The sequence below is a fragment of the Apteryx mantelli genome, chromosome 16, assembly GCF_036417845.1.
Source record: "Apteryx mantelli isolate bAptMan1 chromosome 16, bAptMan1.hap1, whole genome shotgun sequence".
Taxonomy (NCBI): Eukaryota; Metazoa; Chordata; class Aves; order Apterygiformes; family Apterygidae; genus Apteryx; species Apteryx mantelli.
This window is the reverse complement of record NC_089993.1, coordinates 13553023-13577513: the sequence shown is the minus strand read 5'-3', so window position 1 is coordinate 13577513 and position 24491 is coordinate 13553023. Positions and strand designations below refer to the sequence as shown.

Genomic DNA, 24491 nt, shown 5'->3' with positions numbered 1-24491 from the left:
AAACATTAACCCTGTCTCCCTCCCCCCCCCCCAATGAAAAAGTGTTACTCTTGTTGCAGACACTGTTACTGACAACCATCAGAACTGGAAACTATAGCCTTCTATCTGAAAGTGGTTGGAGAACACCAGCTTTCAAAGCATAGAATATAAATTGTTAAGATAGGCCAATTTGTGTCAAAAAAACCAAAAAACTTTAAACCACTTTCATATGCTCAGTTTTAGATACAGTGTTTATCAATATCAGTTTAAGACCTTATTACACTATATACACACAAAAGTATTTACATGCATGTTCTGAGGAGCTCTCACTGAAAAACTATGGATTCCCAGGCTAAGAGCATTAAGGGTTTGCTTCAAAAGCCAAAAAGGCCAAAGATGATCCAATGCAGTGAGAAAATATTACTTACCGTGTTTTAATATAGAAGTGTTCAGATAACTCAATTGCATTAAGAGAGACTGACTGGAGAATTTATTATTTTATTTCCACTGGAACAATTACAAGCTTTTAGAAATCAAGTTGTTGATGATTGCCATTATTTTAATAAATTGGAAGAGACTTACGGTCTTAGGCCTTTGAATCAGGACATAAGGTACAAAGCTTTCCAACAAATCACACAAGAGATTAAAGAATGCTCCATCAAGTGGTTTTATGCTCACTGCACATGCCTCGGTCTCTACATTTCATTATACTACTACATAATAGAAGAAAGGCTTAAGGGTACTACCTTAATGCAAACAGGAAGGCTAAAGAACTTGCATTTTCCTGCAAGTGGGGGCAGGGGGAATAAAGAGAGAACTTTTGCTAGAAACTTTTGCAGCAATTCTTAATTCCTCCTCTTTGAGCATGGAGTATGTTTACACATAAACAGAGAGGGGAGAGATGGGAAAAAAGAGGAGGTCTGGAAGCAGTGAGACACCAAACTGACAGGGAGAGTCAGTAGGAGACTACATTTGAAACTGAGGTGCACAGCAACTCCCCAGATGCATGACTGAGCTTGCAGAACACTAAACCCAGCTGCTAAGGAAACTGAATCATTTTTTGTTTTACTGAATCCAGGTTTTGGCAGTACAGAAAGAGTCCTCAAAGTCACGAGTGCTCTAGTGAGATCGCCTAGTAGCACTGGGATGCTGTGATATCCAGACCCACTCTCTAAGTCCAAAAAGATCAAGTCAACCCTGTTATAGTCACGTGGCTCAAAGACTTGTTGTCGACAGTTGGGTTGCTTCTCAAGTTAAGACACACCGATCTATAAACAACCAGTATTATCTTCCGAACACTGGTAATCGATAGGGCTAGTATCTGAACCTAGCTGAAGTATTCCTTAAAAAGCAAAACTGAAGCCAAGATGATGCAGTGAACTTATGAATCACATATTTTTAGGAACATTTCATCAAAACCATGCATAAAACATTCTCAAACACTGCTCTGTATAAATATATTCAAGTACCTTCTTCATCTGTTGAGCTTTCTGAATTCGTAAATCTGTTTAAGTAATTAAAACCCGAAGAAGGAACAGGAGTGCTGCGAGAGCCTTGGCTGTTCAAGTCTGTTGCATGGTTTCCCAGCTCTTTAGTTGGTGTTTCCTAAGGCAACCAAAATAATTTATTTAATTCTTGTGTACACACAATGTACCCATACAGTTGGCTCCTAGGGTTCCAAAACCACCTTATTTTCAATCAAATCTGCTATGGAATTAAGTAGTCTGCTAGCATCTAGTTACTACCATACAACAAAACTTGGAGTTGTAGACTAAGCCTATATAAATACCACTTTCTACAAAAGTTGTATCAAATCTACATTAAAATGCATGCAAGAAATGACTATTATTTATAATATAAAAAGGTATAAAGGAACAAAGCTAAAATATCTTCCAATTAAATAGAAAATAGTTCTCTAATCAGCATGTCACAGGTAGTTGTTTTCTATTAAAAAACTTGTTCAGCTCCATCTCCCAACTTTTTTTTTTTTTTGGCCCTTTAATCATACAAATTCTGTCTTCTCTTTATCCTTAAGTATGACTGGTATTTGAAGAAGTCAACATTTTATCAATTACTGCAACGATAAGCAAGAGCTCAAAGAGCACCTTATCACAACAGCTAATTTTTGCCTTCCCCTCTGACAAAGGGATTACTGTTCTACAGAGGCAAAAAACCCCAAACCACACTTGTTTTCTATTCCAAAACACATTGATTCCTAGTATTTATATGCATCATCATAAGCAACATTTTCAAAGCCTGACAATGTGAATGTTCTTTTAAACTCACTACTGGTCTAGCTGCCATAATGTTAAAACACAATGCTCTGTATCAAGTTACTGAAGTTTAAAATTGGTAAAGCAAATAGGGAAACATTATCTTATTGCTAAGTAATGCATGATTATTTTTTTTAACTTCTTTTTATAAAAAAAACATTTGAGCTAAAATACCCAAAGTCCTCAAACTCTTTAAACAGATAAGCTAATTCTACAAAATTACATCAACAATTGGTAAGTAAAATCGTATCTGGTGCATAATGATTCTGGCTCATGTATTAAAGTTAAATGCAGCTCTGTGAGCAGCATCAGAATGACATTTTTCAAGAGCAGGTTTCATTCAGTACATGCCATCAAGGTTCTAGAAGCAGTGGAGATTTAGGACTTGACAGCAAACACACACCCCCATGCAAAACCATGTTTCACTAAGTTAGTGCTATTCTACCATCAGCACACAATTGCATCTAGGTTAAAAAAAAGATTATTATTTTTTCTTAGAAGTTTATTCTTTTCTTAAAGTTTAGTCTTTTTTCTTAAAAAAAACCCACCTCACACACAAGACTTATCACTTTTCTTTTTTGTCTTGATAAGGTTCTTTATAACAATGTATCTACAAATATTACACTATTTCACCATGACTTGTTTAAAAAAACCTGTAACTTAGTAATTAAAAAGATAAAGGATACCTGATCAAACAGATAGACTGTGACATCATCGAAGAATGTTACAGTCTTTCTCTCATTTTTCCAGTGCTCAAGTTGACTTTCATTTTTAGGAGATTTTGGAAGTTTCAGCAAGCTTCTCAGATGCTTCCCATCATCCTTGTCAGTAAGTATCTCAGGTACTTGATGAACAGTTTCATCTTCACTGTCAGAACTCAGACTATGCATATGAAAAGTCCTCATATCATCCTCAGAATCACTGTTTTCATCTTCTTCATCTGCATCATCACCATCTTCTAAATCAAGCATTCCAGAAACATCAAGTTTGCCGAGGTATTTTCCTTCAATATCTGGCTCTTTCAGTTTTGGACCTTCAATGTGACAGAAGGACTTCTCACCGTTACTTGAATCTGAAGGACTGTGCATGTCATGCACTGACTTTAAGTCTCTGTGTGAAAGAAGTTCTGATGTATTAGTGCCAACACAAGAGACACTTTTGTGGGACACCTCAGACAGTTTTATTTCATTCCTGAAGTTATTTTCCACTGATTTTTTCAATGAATTAATCGTTGCCTCAGCCCACTTATCAGGACACCCCTGTATCATTACATCTGTCTCTTGAATCTCTAGCTTGTGATTTAGTTCTAATTTTGTATTTTGATTATTGGTATCCTGGTAATTTCTTAGATCACGCTTTTGCTCTGCCTCTTCAAAAGAGTAATCTTCAGTATTATTCTCTTCTCTATTTGAAGAAATAACATTTGTAGTCTCTCTTGACAGATTTACAGTCTCTTCTGTTTTTTTATCCGGCTCAGAATCATTATCAGAGAAATAGGCAGAGTCTCTATATGAGTTTTGATTTCCACTTACAAAAATCTTTGGGGCTATTTCAAAATTGCTGTTTACTGCATCTACACAAGCTACTTCAGAAACAATTATGACTGGATTAGGAGGTAAAGCACTGACATTGCTGTTGCTGACAGTACATAGTGCAGTATCTGTATTAGAAGCATCCTCAACAGTGATATGGGAAGTCCATTCTGGAGACTCCAGGTTCTCTGTTTCATAGCCACTGTCAGCAGGTTTATCTGGTGGCAAAAGTTTCTGAGGACTTTGGGCTTGTAAAGATTCTAAAACCTCATTTACATCTAAAGAATCCAAAGAGTCAGGTGTCTCTAAGGCTTGTTCTACAGTTTGCGTAGGAGACGAGCTGTCTTCCAAAAGACTATCCTGACTTGTACAATCTGAAGTAGCAACAGAAGTTAGGGTCATCTCTTCAGTAACATCTTTACAGTTCTGAAAATGATTTGATGTTTGTCTTTCCTCCAATAAACCTTCATCTTTTTTTAAAGTGGGTGACTCATTTTGCAAGTTTTTTTTCACATCTTCCTGATCATTACATTTTTCTCTACCAAAACTACCTAAAGTTATTTCACCAGAATTAATAAGCATTCCAGGTTTTATTTGTCCCTCACACTCCATTTCAAGTGCAACACCATAACATGGATTGTTTCCAATATTATGATTTTTGGCATTATTGAATAGCTCTTCTTGACAGAGATTATCAATATTACAGGGCAAGACTTCACTGACTTCCACATTTAACAGTTTTCCTTCATCCTTCAAATGGGAAAGATTTACATGTTTATCACATGACTTATGTGCTACAGATGGACTAGAGGGTGCCTGCATCTCTATAGCAATCTGAGAGTGAGTATTCAAATCTTTATTTATTGTCATTGGATTAAAATTTTCATCTTTCACAGTTTTGAGATTTTCCTGTATTAAAGAAAAGACTTGTGCATTTTCAGCCAACATAGGCACAGGCTCTACAGAGTTCCTGTTTGAGGTTTCTAATATACTTTTTAGAACAGCTTCTGGTTTTTGCCTGAAATCACTGCTGGTTTTGTTAGACAATATCCCCGTTAATAACTTTTTCTCTTGAAGAAATAAGAAATTATCAGAAAGTTCTTCTAAAGTTACCAAGCCAGACTGGTTAGAGGTATTTTCACACAAGGAAACAGTTTCATTTTCACAACTAGAACGCTCCTTCTCAGAAGAACCTACTGCGTTTATAGCGCCCATGTTTGAGTTTAAAGCAGTTGGCTTAAAATCTTTAGGAATATCATTCATTTCAGCTAAGCCAAATATACTTCTATTCATCAATTCTTCTGATCTGTCAATGTCATTAAAGATATTCTGGAAAGGACTTTCTGGACTATCAGCAGCAGGCAAAATTTCTTCTTTAGGATCTGTATTATAATGGAAGAAATCCCCATCAGTACTGGATTCTTCAACATCAAGATCCCTGAGAACCATGAAATGAGAATTTTTGTCTTGTAGAGCCTCTTGATGATCAACTTCTGTAGTTAGTACAACTGACTGGTTATCAAAATTCATGCTGCAGCCACTACCTTTCTCTTCTAATTGGATATAGTAGTCATTTCCAACAGAAAGTTTGTGGGCATCAAACACAGGTAGCACCCCAGGGACAGCAAGTGATGTTTCCTGACCACTTCCATCTTGTGCTCCTGGCCCTTGCTCTGAAAGTGACCTCTCAAAAACCTCCACTGGAAAGAAAATATTTGTGTATGCCATTGCTTCATCAGGATTCACATGACCACATTCATCAAAATGATCATGCTTAGCTGCCTCCCAAATGTATTCAAAGCTGAGACCCTGGCTAGTTTCAGTTACAGTAAGAACTTCTTCCATTTCATGACCAAGTCTATCTCCTGTGAAGTGATCTAAGATTGGAAATGCAGAAGTATTTGTTTCTCTATTTGAGGCATTTGGTTTAAGAGCATTCCACTGCTGCTCAAAATCAATCTCCGAGTCCCTTTGGCTTTGCATGCGAAGGTAAGTTAAGAGTCTATGTACTTCTTCTGCTGTTGGTCTCTTTTCTGGAGGTAGCCAGCAGAACTGCAGAACTTCATACCTATACAAAGAAGAAACATGTTTCAATAGGTTCCACACGGAAAAGGAATTTGTAAGGATCAGATATGTAATGAATTGAAGGGTAACAATTAGTATTACTAGCATGAATTTTCACCCATAGCAACTCTTTTTACTGGTTTCTTTGCCAGGAACATGATTTCATGCAGCAATTTTGATGTATTTCTAAGAGAACCGAGTAACCTGAGGAACTTGTTCAGCAGCTTTAAGAATGAATACAAACTAAAAAGAGTTACCATCTATCAGAGTATGGCTGTTCCAGATGTGGCTTGAAGAGTTTAACCTGCTTTTCCTTTATGACATGGAAAAGGACTTCCCTGTCAGAGAAGTCTGAATAAGGTTGAGCAGCATTCTCAAAAAGCTCCCATAACGTTACACCCAGTGACCTGAAAAAGAACAGCAAATGACAGTATGTTTACATTCTAAGGACTGTTTTCAAGTTGCTTTGCTAAGAAAGTAAGGGTTATAGAAAGCATAATTGTCAAGATGGAACAAATACCACTTTCCCACTGGCTTCACAATAACTTCAGAACTTGTAAACTCATTTCAGCTGCATCTGACAGAATGCTAGAAGCCTCAAGAACAAAGTTCCTTGAAGGCAACGCCAAGGAAGGCAAAGACTACAGGCCTCAAATGAGTCAACTATGGAAGAAGCTTCTACATATTAAAAAAAAAAAAAAAAAAAAAAAATCAGCAAATGCATATTTAGGAAACAGAAACAAGAGGAAAAAGCCTTACAGTTAGCCTACCAGTAGGAAAAACTTTGATCAGAAGTCACAGGTGTGAGTCAAACCACTAGGAAAAACAATCTTTGTTTCAGTACTTAAATAAGTACTTATTACATTGCATATTTAATAATAAAATTACTTATTTTTAAGCTGTAATAATCAGAAGCTTTTTTTGCTCAGTGCTGTATACATACTGTATACAATGCTAATCTCATTTTCAGTGATTGCATTTTGAGCAAGAAGTTGTTGCCCAAAAATCAGCATCAACATTAAAATAATTGATTCTGCATGTATTACCATAGAACAGTTTAGACTGTAAGGGGTCTCTAAAGGCCAGCTAGTCCAAAGCCCTGTTCAAAGCAGGTCTGTATTAGAGAGCCTAAATTCCAGTTTGGAATGCTTAAGACCTTAGCTGTTTGCAGTTTAGATGAACAGCATGATATGATGATCTCTGCTTGAAGGATGCAGAGAAATCAGTATTTAGACCATTTCTGTCTATCCTGTCTTCTAACTCAACAAATAAAGCCTAGTTTACTATTAGATACCCTTAGAATATAAAAGCAGGAATTTAACTACAATATTTTCAGAAATGCAAGTCTAAAAGCCAGTTTCCCTTTCCAAAATTTCTTGGGACTTGAGAATTGAAGTGGAGCTTGGTAACTTCAAAAAAATTTCCTCTTCATTATTTTCTCCAGCCTTTTTCTATTAACTCTTTGATAATAGAGACAAATAGTTAATTGCAGTCCTCAAAAATGCTACAACATGAAATTAAGATGCTACTGTTCTACCATTGTAACTTAATGGGGCCCTAGTGGGATCAACTTCACAATTTTTGCATCATCCACAGCTAGTATATTAATTGAAAAGTCATTTACCATTTCCTTCCTTTATAAACACTTGAAGGCATTTGGCAAATACACGACAATTATTTTTTATTAGTATAAATATCTATTCTTCTGCTAAACATTTTTCCTCAATGTAATTGGTCTCTTAAAAGATTCCCAAGCATCTTTCCAAGGCAGAATATTGTTTCAGATTTCTTTTAGAGATTAACCTACTACATTGCTGTAAAATAAAAAGCAGTGTATTCAATTTATAATTAAACATACTCAATTTATAATTAAATCTTTACTGTTTTTAGTATAACATTTAAAAATGTATTCCCAGATCTCTTGCTCAAGTTATTTTAAAGCCTACTACATACCATATGTTACTGTACTTGTTTTGCTCTGCTGATAACAGCCTGTCTTGAAAACTCGTTACTAACTCAGGTGCAGTCCATCGGAGAGGGACAAGTTTCTTCTCATCTGTCTCAATATAATCTTCCTATATTATTGATAAAAGAAAACCAGAAAAAGACTGAACAAACATTGCATTGACTCCCAGAAGTTGGCAGCCTCTTTCCCTTCATTGTTTTTTTTCCAAAATTAATCATTTTGTGATTTCTGTGTGCACCTTAAAAAATTAATCCTATTTTTCCCAAGTGGCAGACATTAATACTACACAGGAAGGACATATCACTGTTTAGTACATACCAGAGAAACTGAACACCAACTTCTTATTTAAGGTTTGGCACTTGAAATCATTTTCAAGTGTCTTGAATTTTGCACTCTCTTGATGTATGTACATAGGTTAAAAGTTTTCATTATTTTTTGATTAAATTTTTCCTTCAAAAAAATCATTGAAAGTAACTTCTGCATGATGCTTGCCATTATTATTTTAGGAATACTGAAAATATGATGTATAAACATAAGTTTAACCAGAAGCTTCCTTCTATAAGCATAAAATCCACTCATTTCCAGAAAATCATATATTTTGTTACACAAGCTTGCTACAGTTATTTTCCAGTCATGCTTTAAAAATCCTGCATTCAAATAAAGGATGATCTAGTATCAGTTCATAACCTTATTGTATTTTTGTTGCAACTTTACATCCAAAATCCTTTAAAAAAAGCAGTACATGACTAGATTAACCTACCTTGTATCTACTGAATCCTATACCATAATCTCCTACTTTGACATTTAAATCAGATGTAAGAAAGCAATTCCGTAAGGCCAAGTCACTAAAAAAAACCAAAAACATATAGTGAGACCAAACCAAGAAGAAATCTTCAATCCAAACTAGGACAATTGGGTTAACATGTTGGTGAAACTTTTTAGAATGAAGCTAGAGCACAGCTTAAAGTATCAACTGAAAAGACAAAAATTATGCATATTTATAGGTTACAGTAGCAAATAGCAGGCCATAATAGGAGCAGATCAGTAATATGAAACTGGTGCTATGGATTCAACATCCACATCATATGCATTTCAGAGAGGTTTATCCAGAAGAGCTCCAGTCTGGTATCATAGACCAAATGCCTAACTAATTGCTGCAGCAGACGAGGTGTCCTCCTGGAGCTCCCTACCTGATTCTTTTCAGATGAAACTAAACTAGCTCATGCAGACTAAAAGACCAATTCATAACGCAAACCCAGGAACAGTAACTAGGTCAGTTCGGAAATTCATTTCAGAAGCACAATTTTGATCCAGACTAAATGTTAAGATAGTTCTTTTGCTGCTTATGTTTTTATTAAGTTTTAAAACCTATCCCAGCTTACATTAGATCCCATCTCTCACTGGGATACTGTAGACAGAGCACTTTTCCAAAAACACTTATTACTGCTAGAAAAAAGGAACAGTGATCTAAGGGTCTCTCCTTACAGTAGACTGATTTGACATGGTTTGTTTTGTGGTCATGGGCTTATGTTTGCCCATAGCCCTCCCCCATTTTCAAAACTAAATCAATTTAGAGCCACAGAGTTGAGCGAAATCTGTATTCTGGAATCAAAATACAACTGAATGATCCTAAACCTAGTGACGACTTAAAAATATTTTATACAAAAAACCCATATGATACTAGAAAGTGACTTCAAATCAGTCAACTACATTAGTGCAATTAAACAATTGTACACTAAGATGAAAGAATCATTTTCAAAGCTTGATACAACTCCTTGCTGTGCTTTGTAAAGGCGTTCAAAACACAGTCATTTCCCTTCTCCACAGTTGCCAAGCATGCTCACAAGCATCCTACCTACACAAAGAATTACATTCTACTAATAATCCTGTAACATTAGTCTACTTGGACAGGTCGCACACTACGGCCGTGTAGGCCCCTCTTTACCTAAAAGGCGTCATTGTCATAAGCAAGAACTATCAACAATTCATATCAGGTTCAAACACTTAACAATTTACAATATGATACTAAATTAACGATGTCTGACACCTCCAGTTGAGTTCCTCTAAATAACGAAACTGCACATTACATTTGAACTAGAACGACACCTTCGGAGGAAGGAAACATTTTCCCTTCCAAAGAGAACTTTCGTTTTTCACTGAACTTCATGGATCAGAAACAGATTTGCAACCTTTTCAAGTACATCCCCAAATTTTCCATCTTGTTTTATACTATTTAAATAAATATCCTGGGGGAGAAAATAAATACAACTTTAGCTGCTTGAATTTACCACTAACAACAAAATCACTGATGCTGGAGCTTTAGCACTTACTCTGACAGCATCAGGATAGTGTTGCTAGAAATAAACATTTAAAGTGATAATTATTTATCAAGTTTAGCTGTATTCCACTGAAAACGTACTGTTAAATATAATACCTACAAAGCCATGCTGCTGCAATACAAGAAATGAGTGATCACGCAGCTTGACAGTTAAGACTGGTACCAGCTTCAAGTCATTCAAAATTGTTAAACAGGCTAAAAAAGCCCTGATCATCAGGCACCAGCCGAGTGGTGCCTGAGAGTTCTGTGGATTTTCTCAGGGATTTCTGGTTCTGTTTTACACTTGCACTTTTTCAGATTTAAGTTTAATAGTTCAGCTTCTCTCTAAAAACAAGATCTCTGCTGTCTTTGTCTACAAGGTAAGATGTGCATTGATGAGCTCTAGAACAAGTTCCAAAAACTGCTGGAAGAAATAATTCAAGTGCTGTTTCTACAGCAAAGAACAGGCTGAGCCAACACAAAAAAACCCCTAAAGTAAACTATCTTGTGATGCCAACAGTTTCATCAAGCTAAGCCCCATTTAGGGAGTAAGTACTGTTTAGTCTTTTAGTCATGACATGTCTAAGGTTGATGGCTTCCAGCTCCTTAACACCTTTTCATTTAAGGTGCCCCCCCACACACACATCTGCATAATTTGAGCATTAGTTTCATGCATACATTTTTTTTCTGATATTTTAATATCACTGCCATTCTCTTCCAGTATCTACTGCACTAATTCTAATTAAAGAAATCTAGCATTTTTTTCTCTGATTAAAAGGAATTTTTTCCCCATTACGATTTCCTCTAAATTGAAGATTAATAGAAAGTTAAATATAAACAATATTTAGTGAGAGAGCATCTGCTTCAGTCAGCAGGTGGTTGCTCTAAAGTCAGCTTCTTCCTTAGTGAATTAAAAAAGCAGCAATTTTATGGTTTTTTCCATTTTTAGTTATAAAGGAGACAGATCACTAAATAAGAGTTCTAAATTGGTAAGAATTATAAAAAACACATAGCAGGTAAGATTTTAACAACTTTTAAATGAAATAACTATTAGTATAACTGTTTACCTTGATTTCCAACTGTTTTCCTATTATATTCAAATTGCAAAAGAAATATTTTAAACAGCACTTGAGGACCTGAGGCTCGAGGGTGAGATTTCTAAGTACAAGATGAGCACCTTTAAGATTTATGTAACTATTACTCATGAGCCTTTTGCAAAAGATTTATGACAACATTCTGAAATTTCTTGCTCAGTATATCAGCCTGAGCAGTTACTGGTCCTTAAAAATCAATGAGCTGAAATCTTGCAAGATACAACATTTGTGTCTTTTGAAAGACCGCCATTACAGCAACACCCTCCCCTGCCACCCCAAATTTAACTGGTCCAAAAATCTGTTCTACAATCACATCTTCTGGATTGGCCCAGCTGCAAGTTGTGCTCTATGGGCCGCAAACCTAAGAAGTGATCAACTTTTAAACAGGGGAGAGCTGTAGGACCATACTACCACAGTTAAATTAGCATCTCAATAAGCATCATACTTTCATGACTTAGGTTATGTAAAATTAGACAAAAGTTTGTGTTTAAAATTCGTGTAGATCCTTTTCACTAAAATCAGTGTGTATTAAAAGATAATGTTTTGAGTGCACCATAACAGAAAAAGTTATCTGGAAAGCATACCTATGCACAAAGTTATGTTTATGCATTACAGCAAGTCCAGCAGCAATCTCACATGCCATTCTCTGTAGCAACATTATTTGTGAATCTCCTTTAATATGCTCCTGCTCATTGCAGATATAGGTTTTTAGGTCACCCTGTAAAAGAAGTTGAAAATATCAGTCAGTCTTATATGTTGGTTGAATTAAAAAAAAAAAGTATATTTAATGAAGAACCAACTAACCACATTATTTGTTTATCAGTCAACAAGGTTAGTAATAGTTATAAATAGATTGGAGCTTAATAAAGAATCTCATCAAGTTTCCAGTCTCCATAAGGATTCTTACAGAAGGCACCTAAGGCATACAAGGATTGTCCTTTTAAGGGTATTCAATCAAATCACTTAATAATTAACATTCCAGATCACACTTCTGCATGTAAACACAGTTAGCAAACAATAATAATTTTCATTAAAAAACAGAGTTTGATCAGCTTCTCTTTTTAAAGAGATCAGTTTAAAATGCTCCAAATCAGCAAAGCTGACTGTCTGGAATTTGCAAAGAGATGCAAGGGAGGAAGCACAGAAAACTGCTTCCAACGTCCCCAGCTCAACAGACCTTTGATATAAAAAGCACATTAATACCCACCACTCTGGTCTAGGAATTCAGGCACCAGAAGACAGTAGCAACTCTACTGGACCTAGGCAATGCTGAGTACCACCCACGCAATTAATGAGCCCACAAGAGTACGCCATAAATTATTAAAAAGAGAACAGCTTTGCAATAGATAGTAACCTACCACTTCTATCTCTGTATTTTTTAAAATACGGTCTTTCTGTAAGTCTCAGTTTAGCACATTACTTCAAAGAGTTTTTTTGTTTTGTTTTTAAAAGAGAATGAATTGTATTGAGGCTGCACAACACTTCCCATCAAGTCCCAACTTGTTTTACCATCTGAACATCCTGGGCTCTTAACTCTACATGTCCACTGTTCACATAAACCATGGCCTGGGAAGGACACTGAGGGGAAGCCATCGGACTGACTAGACAAGAACATAGTAAAATCAAGAAGCTAGAGCTAACTGGAAGAAGATAGAAGTGTTTGCACTGGCTAAAGTATTCTTATCTTCAGAAAAGAGCTCAGGACTACTAGATTTTCTATTCCTCTGGTGTTCATGTATATTATAGAACTGTAACTGAAACATCTCATTCCTACTTAACGTGGTAAACCGAAGGTGACAATTTACAGTTCTCTTAATTCAAGTAGTAGATGTCTGTGTGGGGCATTTAAATGTTACAGTCCAGCGGCAGCTCAGGTGACTGACTGGATATTCACAAACTTGAGTTATCGTGTTTGATAAAATAAGCCATATAACAGTTGCTTAACAAAAGCGGACACTACTCCTATAAAGAACAACTTGATTAAAGTTTTTTTAAAACATGAATAGAGTCTATAGCACATGCAAGTAACTATTCCATTGACATTTGCTTTATAAATACCATTTATACTCTAGGTAGCTATACCACTTTGAGTATGCATTTGTAACTCCTAATATCGTTTAATATTTTAAAAGTTTTTCATTACATTCTCTTTGTCCTGCTTTAAGCTACTAATTAGATAACATTTAAGTATTTGCATCATACAGAATTACTTTTTTGAAGCGTTTCCCTGAAGGTTCCTTGTGACTTATGATTACAGCTTTAATATGATACTGGCTCACAGTGTATATGTATATATGCATATATATATATATATATATATACACACACACACGCTCCCTCCCTTTCTGCCTTACCAGAGCAAGTTTACTAGAGCAGGCAGTTCCAAAGGAGTATGAATTAAACAGCATCCAGAAGATGCACAGGTTCCAAACTGGCTAATCTAATGAATACAAACAAGTACAGAGCATATTGCTCAGCCGACTGTAGATGGCAGCAAGTTGCCGAAGAAAGTCAAACCATCCCCTGTGAAATTGCTGTCATTCATTAAAACAGCAACTGGTTATTTATGGTTTGTCTCGGTGGATTAAGCTCCTAGAATGCCTGAAATGCACCAAGGAATTACTTTTTAATTTTTAAATGCATTAGTAAGAGCAGTGCTATGCAGCATCCCTTATTTAGTAAATAATTCACATAAGCACTTTTCTTATGAAATACCATTTGTATTAAATTCAGCATCTTAAAGCATATTGGTTCTCTTTTGCCATCTTATTCTAATTAAGCCAACAATCAAGGTTAAAATTATAAAACAAATCACAAACAAAAAAATCAAAAGGGGCATTAACAAAGATTTTCTTTTTGGTATTGGTTTAAGAGCATTGCTTATGCCAAATTGGGGTGACAATTTGATACACTCAAGGGTTGGGCTGCCATCAGGAGGGACCTAGAAAGGCTAGAGAAATAGGCCAAAAGGAACCTTATGAAATTCAGCAAGGACAAAGTCTTGTACCTGTGAAGTAAAACCCCCTTGCGATAGTACAGGCTGGGCCCTGACTGGCTGTATCAACAGGAGCATAGCCAGCAGATCAAAGGAAGGGAGTATCACCTTCTCTTGGCACTTGTTAGACCATATCTAGACACCATGTCCAGGTTTTGGCTCCCCAAAACAGGGAAGACATCAACAGTTGCAGTGAGTCAGCAGAGGGCCACCAAGATGGTCAGGTTTGGGGCACCTCCCTGCGAGATGAGGCTGAGGGACCTGGGCTCATCCCGCCTGGAGCAGGGAAGGTTCAGGGGCACCGGACAGCAGCCACCCAGGACCTACAAGGAGGTTTTCCAGGAGACTGGCCGGGCTCTTCACTGTGGCACATGGTGGGAGGGAGAGACAAGAGGCACAAGCTGGAACAAGAGGGGCTCAGGCTGCGGGCAGGGAAAGCCTTTTTCCCCACGAGGACACGCAGCAGTGGCGCAGGTTGCCCGGAGAGGCCGTGCCATCTCCATCCTTGGAGGTTTTCAAGACCCGACTGGAGAAAGCCCTGAGCAGCCTGGCCTGATGTCAAGGTGACCCTGCTTGTAGCAGGAGGTTGGACTAGAGACCTCCTAAATTCCCCTCCAGCCTGGATTATCCTGTGATCCCTCCCTGTCTATAAGCAGACAGTGGCAATACATCAATACTATTCCAATTTTATGAGCCAGAAAATGACTCTGTATTGTACCAGGTTTAACACAGTCAGTATCAAAGGGTGTGTATACATAGCCGAATAAAATACAGTTCTGCAAAATCCATTGCTCAGACACTTAAACATATATCATGCTCATAATCATGCTTGAGGGAGGCTCCACTTTCTCTCCAACTTCCTCTGCTACAGCCACTTCCTCCTCTCCTGGGACTCCGTGAATGACTAGATTTTGCCTCCCTGCCCTCCCATCCCTCTCAGTTCTCAACAAGATCAGTTCAGCTCTCTTTGTAACCAAGTCTTTTAAATTGGAAACGCTTTTTCTCTGCAAGTCAGAGGCCTGAGGCATATTTACGTGCCGTATTCCTGTAGTTTTCTTGACTGTGCCAGTTCCACAGCTGGCCCATAAGAACACCCCACACAAACAATAGCAGCTCACAAATCACTTAGTCCACTGAACACTTGCTACCAAGTTGGAAAGCTACCTGCCAGGTCACACACTACCTTGTCATTGCCCCTTCTGAAGCTTTCAGGCAAATAAAAACACATTCCTTTCCCTCCATCCAATACTGCTTCACAGTGTAAGTACCTGTGGTCATTCCACACACTTTCAGACATTTTAATGGCAGTATGACCCTTATACCATCAAAAAGCTGGTTAAGCATATGTTAGAGTTCAAGAAATACTAAACATTCCCGAGACAAAAAGTCTTTGAATCCAAGAGACATGATTTTGAAACTGTCATAATGAATTGCCAAGTTTCACTTTTTTTTCTTTTCTTTTTTTTAAACACATCATTGACACATCTAGTATTTACCTCTGGTACTGACATAGTTTAGGATTTTAAAATAGATTTTTTTAAACTCTGGTTAAGAAGTTTTCCTTGCAAAGACTTTTTGATTTGAAGATAATGGTTTCAAGTGGCAGTAATTAGAAAATGCCTGAGCAAATTATAAACTAGCCACAGCTGGCAAGCACCTCCTAGCAAGGGCCACATCCCTAGCATGAGCTACAGAGCATTTAAAGCAAACACTGCATTCAGCTGACCTCACCTGCCCAGGGAATTGCAAGACTTAAAGAATTTTCCTAAGAACAATTTGATAGGCAAGTCAGCCTCACAATGTACATGCTACTTCCACATTTGGATAACTTTTACTCATAAATTATGCCATTCCATTAAAAGATTTGCTGTGCTGACAAAAGGTTGGCCACACATGGCTGGGTAATATATTAAAGTTAACAAGCTAGCTACTACTATTTTTAACCTGGCACCATCCTACAGTGTTTAGCAGTGGATGGTTAACTATTCATAGAAGGCTACGCCAACAGACTAAGCAAACTAATACAGGGTTCTTTTAAGAACTTATTGAGCATTTCTTTTATTGTCACTATTTAAAGAAATGTAAGCAATTTTGAAAAACAGGTAAATGAAAATTAAGTTTTGAATATTATAATCACTCATGTGCAACTGACCATCTTTGTAAAGCAAGGGACACAGAGCAACCTGGATTACATTATAAAATAGTCTAAATGGTAGCAAATATTGTTAATGCACATACAACCAAGCAAGCTTGAATACCAGAAACAGCCAAGAAAACAAGTTAGCCCCCATGACATTCAATGTAGCTACCATGACAGTTAGCTCTGGTGTATTTGCAGCAGTTTGCAGTGCCCCTGTTAAGACCTTTCAGGCCCAAGGAGCCTGAGAACTGATAATCCAACAGGACTGATGAGCAGCTGGGACAAGGTCAAGTGTCCCTGTAAAGGCTAACAGAAGGAGCTGCCAAGGGGGTGCTGTGATATGCCGTGAATCTGGAGGAGCCTGACAAGAACGGCCACCATAACCTCTAGACTCTTTGCAGGAGAATAACTGTATTTTTCATTATTTAATACACCAAACTTGAAGCCTACATTGTGAAAGAGCCTGAGGAAAGCTCCAAAGACATGAGAACTTCTTCTCAAACACAGCTGGTACATTAGCCACCTTTTCACTAACCATCAGATTCTTAATCACATAAGTACCAGAGATTAAAATAAGTTTATTCTTTGTTGTATATATGTGTAAAATGCCACACAAACAAGGTAAAGATTATCACAGCATTTTGCTACTACTAGCAAAACAGCAGTGCTCTTGCCACGCTCCCATTTGAGCAATACACAGTCACCGCAGACACCAGAGCCTGCGGTCAGCCACCTCCACTGAGTCTCTGCCTGCACTCTTTCTGTAAAGGACCAGACTGAAGGTGCATTTTGGAAGCGCCTCCATATCCCCAGCATTAGCCAATTTCAAAGAAAGGTACAGCAGAACCTACCGCCTTTCACTGTTACCTACTCAAGTCCTGAAAAATCCCAGCAGTAACTGCCACCTCAGCCACAACGATAAAAGCAGTTTCCAGAGTATCAGTCTATGAACTGCCTTAAAAAAAAAGACAACTAGCCATACCCTCTATTCCAAATGCCACTCTCCAGCTTCATGCACATTTCTCCCTTCCTTCTTCATGTCTCTCCTCTCCCCTCACTCCAGTATTGCTACCTCCCACACTAGTTCCCAGGACTACAACAAAATTAGTGACATACAGTGACACTGAGCTAACTTCTTCCACTCACTTGTCTCTCAATCTCTGCATAAAACTATGGAAGTGAACACTGTTTTGTCTGCCTAGGCCCTGTATATTTGTGTGCAGTGAACAAAAATACCATGATCCCTAGGAGACGCCCAGATCTACCAAATAAGAACTCTTCAAGTAAGCCAGACTTTCAGTATGAAATATTAGACAAGTTGTGTTTAACTGTATCTTAGTAAACTATAATATATAATTACTCAAAAACAAGTTTTAGTTTGCTTGCAGTAGAAATCAGCACAGACATTTATTTTCCATGCCAATGAGATCATCCAGCTACATTCAAATTTGTAAGAACTACCACTTTGGCTGTCAAGCTTACTGCCCCCAGTTACAGTGAAAGTCTATTTTATGCTCTTAAGTAAAATCCTTTCCAGATTACTTTGCAGGATCATGACAATTTTTGGCATTAATCATCAGGCATCCAACAAGGTTATCAATTTTTTGTATGCTTAAAGTAGGGCAATCTTTAAAAGTTACTCCATCTTCAAATGCTAAGTCAGATTAAATAACGCAACTATTTAAAAATGTCAACAGTTGAATCTGATTAAATATTTAGATGCATATCTATTAGCATAAACTATATAAAATGCAGTTCTTTTTCTAGAGTCCTTCTGAAGAACCTCAAACTCGATAGCAGGTTTAAAATCAATATGAACTATTCCATTTATGCAGACTGAAAAATATCAAGAATGTTATCTGCTTAACCTTAGGCATGTATTTTCTAATTCTTGCCCAAAACTGAACATTTCACTTTGATGAGTCACTTGAAAAGTTCAAGCCTTTCTTTTGTATAGGGGGGAAAAAGAAAAAAGAAAAAAGAATGATTCTATCAGCACTTCTTCTGCCTCATTAATTTACTGCAGCTAATAAATTTGAGCAAGAGCAGTAAAGAAGAGTATAGTTATTTAAGGACACACATTAACTGATATTTCTCAATAAAACTCAAAGTTCCTGTTCATTCTTATTTAAATTGCTTGAGGCAATTAATGTAACTAGAGCCATATTCAGGCACTTGAGTTTAAGGGAAAATTCTGTAGTAATAAAGCTGATTAAAAAAGGATTGTGTTGAATCTTATAAATGCAAACTACTTTACTTCTGAAAGTCTTAAGCTTTAATAACATATATATGCACTTGAGTTCATTTCTCTCAAACTTTATCAATAAACTCTGCTTTAAATGCCGTCTAGACAAAAAATTTCTAAAAGTGGCTATTCAGCTGACGTTTAGATAGACACCTGAAGTTAGGGTTTTTCTTTTAATACCATGTTATGCTGCAGTAAAGGGATTCTTTACGTCTTTCCAGACCACGGATCCATTGCCATACCCAAATTTCAGTTCTTTAAAATCCACTTGCATACATTCAGTAGAGACTTGATAGATTGCAAGAGTTAAAGTGTCTGAAGACTCTGTGTGTACTGGGCACAGTTCAAGGTTTCTGCACGTGCACGTCCCCTCGCTCACAAAGACTAGGTGAACTTCAGCACATGCCCAGGAATGTTGGGGGCTGAGCAAGGTTTTTGTGCAACTACCCCTTCCCATCTTCAGTGGGTTTTGTAGCGCTAACAGTGGAAAAGAAAGCCATGAGAAAACCCTTTCCTGTGCTCTTAGCATTTCTCTCAGTGCTCAGGAAGGAAGTTGCTGCATTCAAACAGAGGCAGGGGGGAAGGAGGATAAGAAGGTGGCAGGGCTGGGGTGGGGGGAGTTAGAAGAGGACGTAAGAGAGGGGATCAGGAAGAGAATAGGATGATGCTGAAAATCATCACAAGAATGATTTCATGAGTGAAGGGCAGTAAATATACTACCTACAATTCACACCAGGCAAAAACCAACTGCTGCCTTTTCTGTAAGTGTGCTTACCAAGTCACAGAACTCAAAAACTAGAAGATAAGGAATGGCTTCCACACACTGCCCAATACACTGGAGAATATTTGGATGCTGAAGAATGCTGCAAGGAAAAAATAAAGTTGGTTTAAATCAGAAAGACTACAGTATACATTTACAATATAATGGAACACATTTGAGATCTCCACTGGAAGATTCAATACATATGGGGCAGGGGGAGAAGGTGCAAGTATCCATAGCCACAAATTCCCTTTGCACCTTTACATCTCCTTTGCATTGCTGCAATCAGAGAGCAGCTGAAAAAACTCTCAAAACCACATAAGCCAGCACTGCCACAGAAGAGTCGCACCCATCCTCCCACCTCCACTGTCCCTTATACTATACACAAGTGTTTGTGCATGCAACTGATTTGTGAACTACACTAAAGAACCAATCCAGATAAAAGCTAAACCTCTTTTAGCCAGGTTTAGTTTGCAGACAGAGCAGTTTTTTTTCCAAATCACTCCAAAAACCCTTATTGCCAATGCAGCACGAAGCTAGAGACTGCTTCTCCTGATAGCTACCAACAATTTAAACCTAAATGCAAATGTAACTAGGACATTAGAAAGCACGGAGTGTAGAAAGCTCTTTGTCACCACTCATTTGTGCCATATTCAGGCAATGTAAGCCACACTTTGAGGTACGCCTAGTGGACCAGAGTGTGCCCCTCTATACCAGTCACCTACAGAAACCATTAGTGTGCAGCAGCCAGCACTTCAGAGAACTCTCGCTACTGCCGAAACATAGAAAGAGGATTACACTCCCCTTAATACACCAAATTCCTTTCTAGTGTACAAAGACTAAAGCCCTAGAAGGACATACTTCTGAGTGTCCTTCAGCCATAATACAAGAAGAAGAGAACAATCCAACTTTATCTGCATTTCTGGTCAGACCAACACTTTATGGATTGTGGAGTACTACTGGATTGAATTTAGTATAATTCTAAATTCCATCTTTTTTTTTTTTTTTTTTTTTTGCACAAGCCCTATTGCAAGTAACCTGAACACAATTAGCTTTTAGCATCATGATGCATTTCATTTTTTGAAAATGGGAACTTTAAAGAAATTATCATGCATCAGATGATAGAGACTTGCCAGTTCACACTCGTAATAGAACATACAAATATCAGGAATTAAGCCTCAGCTCTTGGAAACAAGTAACTAGACAAAAGGTCAGTTTACAATATCAAGAGCTTTTGTCCTGAAACTGTGGAAAAAAGTCTAATAAATCAAACCAAGTGTATTTTACAGTCATGAATAAAGACTCCCAAATACATTAAATTGAAGAGCTTGTTTTTCTTTTTAAGCAAACTCAACTTTTGCTCACTTTAAGAAGTGAAATACAGTTAATCCAAGTACAATCATTTAAGTTAAAGTGAGGGCAAGTAGAGACAACCCTGAACAAAACAGATTTTCCTAATTCATATACAGTAGTATGAAGTATTCAAGTTAGCCAAACTATGGAATATTACTTACTAATACGGTTCTCCATTTCTTAAAAACTGTTCTTGCTCCTTGAGACCTGCGCTTGCCTTCAACTCCTTCACTATTACCCTTGCTACACTAGTACCTGTGTAGATCTCTCCAAGCAGAACCTGAAAAATGAGAAACACTGTCTTTAATCAGAGAGAAAGATATCGGGAATTGCGTTACAAAGAAAAACAAGAGCTACTATATATGCACTGTAAGAAAGATTCTCTTTTGTCAATGCATGTAAAGCTTTGATAATTAAGCACCCATACTCTAAAATAAGTCTTGACAACTATAATCTCCTTATCAATTTTCAAAAAACATGTTTTTTAGTGAAGACTATTTATTTACTTTCAAGATTTTTCCCTGAGAAAGAACTGGTAATAACAGCAATGTATTAATTCAGTCCACAGAAGTGAAATGTCAAGCTATTAAGTAACTCTGCTAAGAATCTTCAAGTAAATTAAAAGAGCACAAATCACAGCTAAAAGGTGCATGCAACAAAACATTTAATTTCAGCTACAGTTGTTCTTATGCTATTAGTATTATTTAAAGGAAATACAGTAGTCTACTTAGTTAGACTAAGTAGTACTGCAGTACTACAGCACTAAAGGAAAACATCTCACCTTTCCAAACCAGCCATTTCCAATCTCTTGGATATAGTTTAGACTCTGACGCGAAACTTGAGACTTTGATCCCTCTGTCATACACAGCAACAAATAAAAAGAAAAACACAAACCACTCAGATGGACAAAGTTATCTGTACAACTGTTGAACAATAACGCAAGCTCATACAACATTTGTCCCCAGTCACACGCACACCTTCAGGCTAAACGCCACAACAGTCAGACATGCATACCGTATTAAAGTAACACTGTGACAAAAACACTTGGAAAAGTAAAACATTTCTCAGCCTCTAAACAATCTGCTTTAGAATATCCCACTACAAAAAGGATACACGGTGATTCTGCATATGACATGTAAACGTTGGGTTTTTTTAATATGTTCAGTAAAAGAGAAAAAAGGCTGAGTTTTAATTCCAATATAAAAGTATATTGTATACCATAGTTGGGTATAGTAAATAACCTGCTTACACAAGTTTCCTACATGAATGAGAGAACCAACCCAACACAGCACCCATTGCTTTTGCATTATAACATTTGTAGTTATATAGAGAATTACCATTTTCAGAGAAAGGTTTCTACTGCTTTACTCTTCAGCCCAACTGCCCTGCTTATAGCTACCCTCTGAAAGGAGGACATTTTCTGACTAAAAATACTTCACATAAAGAGCCCAGAGAGGCGAAGAATAGAAAACACCCCACAACAAGATCCTGGCAGAGGACAGGCAGTAGCAACGACAGACTCTATACAATAGAGGAGGCTCAGCAGCATTTATCTCCCTGCTGTCCAACTCATTAAACAGACATGCACAAAAATCTTCCATCATCTTTTTAGCTGGCCCTGACTGAGAATCCTAGGCCACATTTTTATTACCACAAACTTGATTTACATCAGGATCATTTTACAGGAACAGCTATACTAGAATAATACACTGTCAACATGCTCCTAAGTATGGAGAAGGGTGTATCAGTAAAACTACACTTTTACCAGTGTATCACTCAATTGCTTCCAAGCAAAATAATTCATAGTGACAAAAGCATAGTTTTACCAATTATATCAACATAGAAGAGCTGACACAAGATACAATTTTTCACAAATAGATATTTTTCTCACTCATTAAAACACTGGTAAGTTACATTTCTTTTGCATTACAAGACACATTGACATGTAAAATTTCTACTAGTTACTGGCATTTAACTAGAAGCTTCTCTGAACATCTAATGATTATGTAATGCAAGTAATACATGTAAAGATTGTATGTGAAGTGATAATATGCAAACAGCTACTTTATGCTAAACTATTCCTGTAATATTTAAGATGTTTCAGTTTCCTTTTATGGAAACTTTGCCTTTTCAAGAATACATTCCAAATAACTTATTTCGCACAGGCAAAAGAAATCTAACGCCCTCTCATACCAGTATCACATTTACAACATGGAAGGTTTACAGTGACATGAAGAAAGTGATGCAGCTGAAACAGCAGCACAGCTGTCGTATAAGAGATTCACTCTTGCTTCCATTCAAGGCCAATGGCTAAAACCCAATGACAACTCGGCCATGAAGACAAGTACTGAACAGCGTAAGTCACAAACGTCCTACAGTACTTCAAACCCTTAACATATACAAATGCATAAAGAAAGTAGTCTAGAGAAGCTTACATAAGCAAGTCTCATTCTCTGAAGCTACCTCATGTGGCACCTTGCCATCAGTTAGCAGATTTTTGAAGAACTACATTTCATCTTAAATCCTATCAAAGTTATTTATCAGTTTAAGTAAATTGTAATTGGACTCATGTAGCAAGGAGTCAAGCATAATCAATTCTACTCCATTTCAGACACTAAATTACCTACTTTTAGTTTCTCATTTAAAAAAAAGTATTTTACCTGAAAGAGATGGAAACTGGGAGGGAGTTGGTAAAGCAATATTGGGAACTGACAGAGTAAACACTTCTGCTGGAGACTGAACAGAGGGAGTATCTTCTGCTGGAGGTGTAAAGTCTATCTCATCATCAAAGTTATCTTCAAATTCCTGCAATAAAATCTTAGTAAACAAACTATTTTTTTCTTAAAATTAACACTAATACATTTCTTTCTTAGCTTCATATCTGAATATACAAACCTGACTATATCAAAATAACTGGCTAGAGGCAAAACACTACACCATGATCCATTATAAAATGAGAGCTTGATTTTTAAGGCAGATTTAAACCCAATAATTATTTAAAAAAATACCTGAACAAGTTAGCTGAACAATTTTACTCTTTTTAACAAGATTTTTAAAGCACTTCATTTGAACGAGCAATATGTTAAGGAAGTTCAATTTCTTCCATGGACAATGACAGGGTGTTTTTTTTTAAATATAGTTTTCTATTCATTATTTTTGATTTACTATTCATTTAAACAGATTACAGTACCAAGTATTATCTTTATCAAAAATACTGAGTGGGTATTTCGGCCTTTCGGTGGGTTCTTTCATTTATTTTTTTGCTCTAAAGGCAGTCTATGGCTTTGAATGAATAATCCTAATCTATTCATTCCACATATTCTCCAAGTAGAAGTGAGAGCAAAACTCAAAATTAGGGTTGCTGATAACTGAAGTTCCAAAAGTAACCATTTTCTGATGATAGCAATTTGTCATCAAGAATTTTGCTACAGTGGATATGTATCTTCAATATCCTTATTTATTTGACAGGAACATGTTAAATGCTGTCAGCATTTTAAAAAACAAATTAAAAGAAAACATGGGAAAATATAGGAAGAAGGATCTTTAACTACAGCAAAATTGCCTTAAGTGTATACTTCTACTACTGATCCCACTAGATAGTACTGATTTTGAAAAGACAAAGATCCTTACTGCAGCCTGCACCCAGTACTGAAAGTTACTGGCTGCAGCAATGTTTCACAGCATGCAGATATACAGTTATTGGCCATTTCAGAAGAGAAAATGTACAGTGACATAGAAGTGTCAATAACTGCAGACTATCAGCGCAAGTAATC

The 24491-nt window shown here is 36.9% G+C and overlaps 1 protein-coding gene across 1 annotated transcript in view; it reads right to left on the bottom strand.

Annotated features, from left to right (window-relative positions):
* Positions 1 to 24491, bottom strand: part of LMTK2 (lemur tyrosine kinase 2) — a 44662-nt gene that overhangs the window by 5727 nt on the left and 14444 nt on the right. Inside the window, exons 3-12 of the mRNA XM_067306550.1 lie at positions 23379 to 23523; positions 21500 to 21573; positions 20880 to 20998; positions 19381 to 19468; positions 11810 to 11943; positions 8575 to 8659; positions 7802 to 7923; positions 6106 to 6255; positions 2939 to 5852; positions 1449 to 1584 (exon numbers count right to left, since the gene is read on the bottom strand). Of these exons, the coding sequence (XP_067162651.1) occupies positions 1449 to 1584; positions 2939 to 5852; positions 6106 to 6255; positions 7802 to 7923; positions 8575 to 8659; positions 11810 to 11943; positions 19381 to 19468; positions 20880 to 20998; positions 21500 to 21573; positions 23379 to 23523 (3967 nt within the window). The remainder of the gene's footprint in view (positions 1 to 1448; positions 1585 to 2938; positions 5853 to 6105; positions 6256 to 7801; positions 7924 to 8574; positions 8660 to 11809; positions 11944 to 19380; positions 19469 to 20879; positions 20999 to 21499; positions 21574 to 23378; positions 23524 to 24491) is intronic.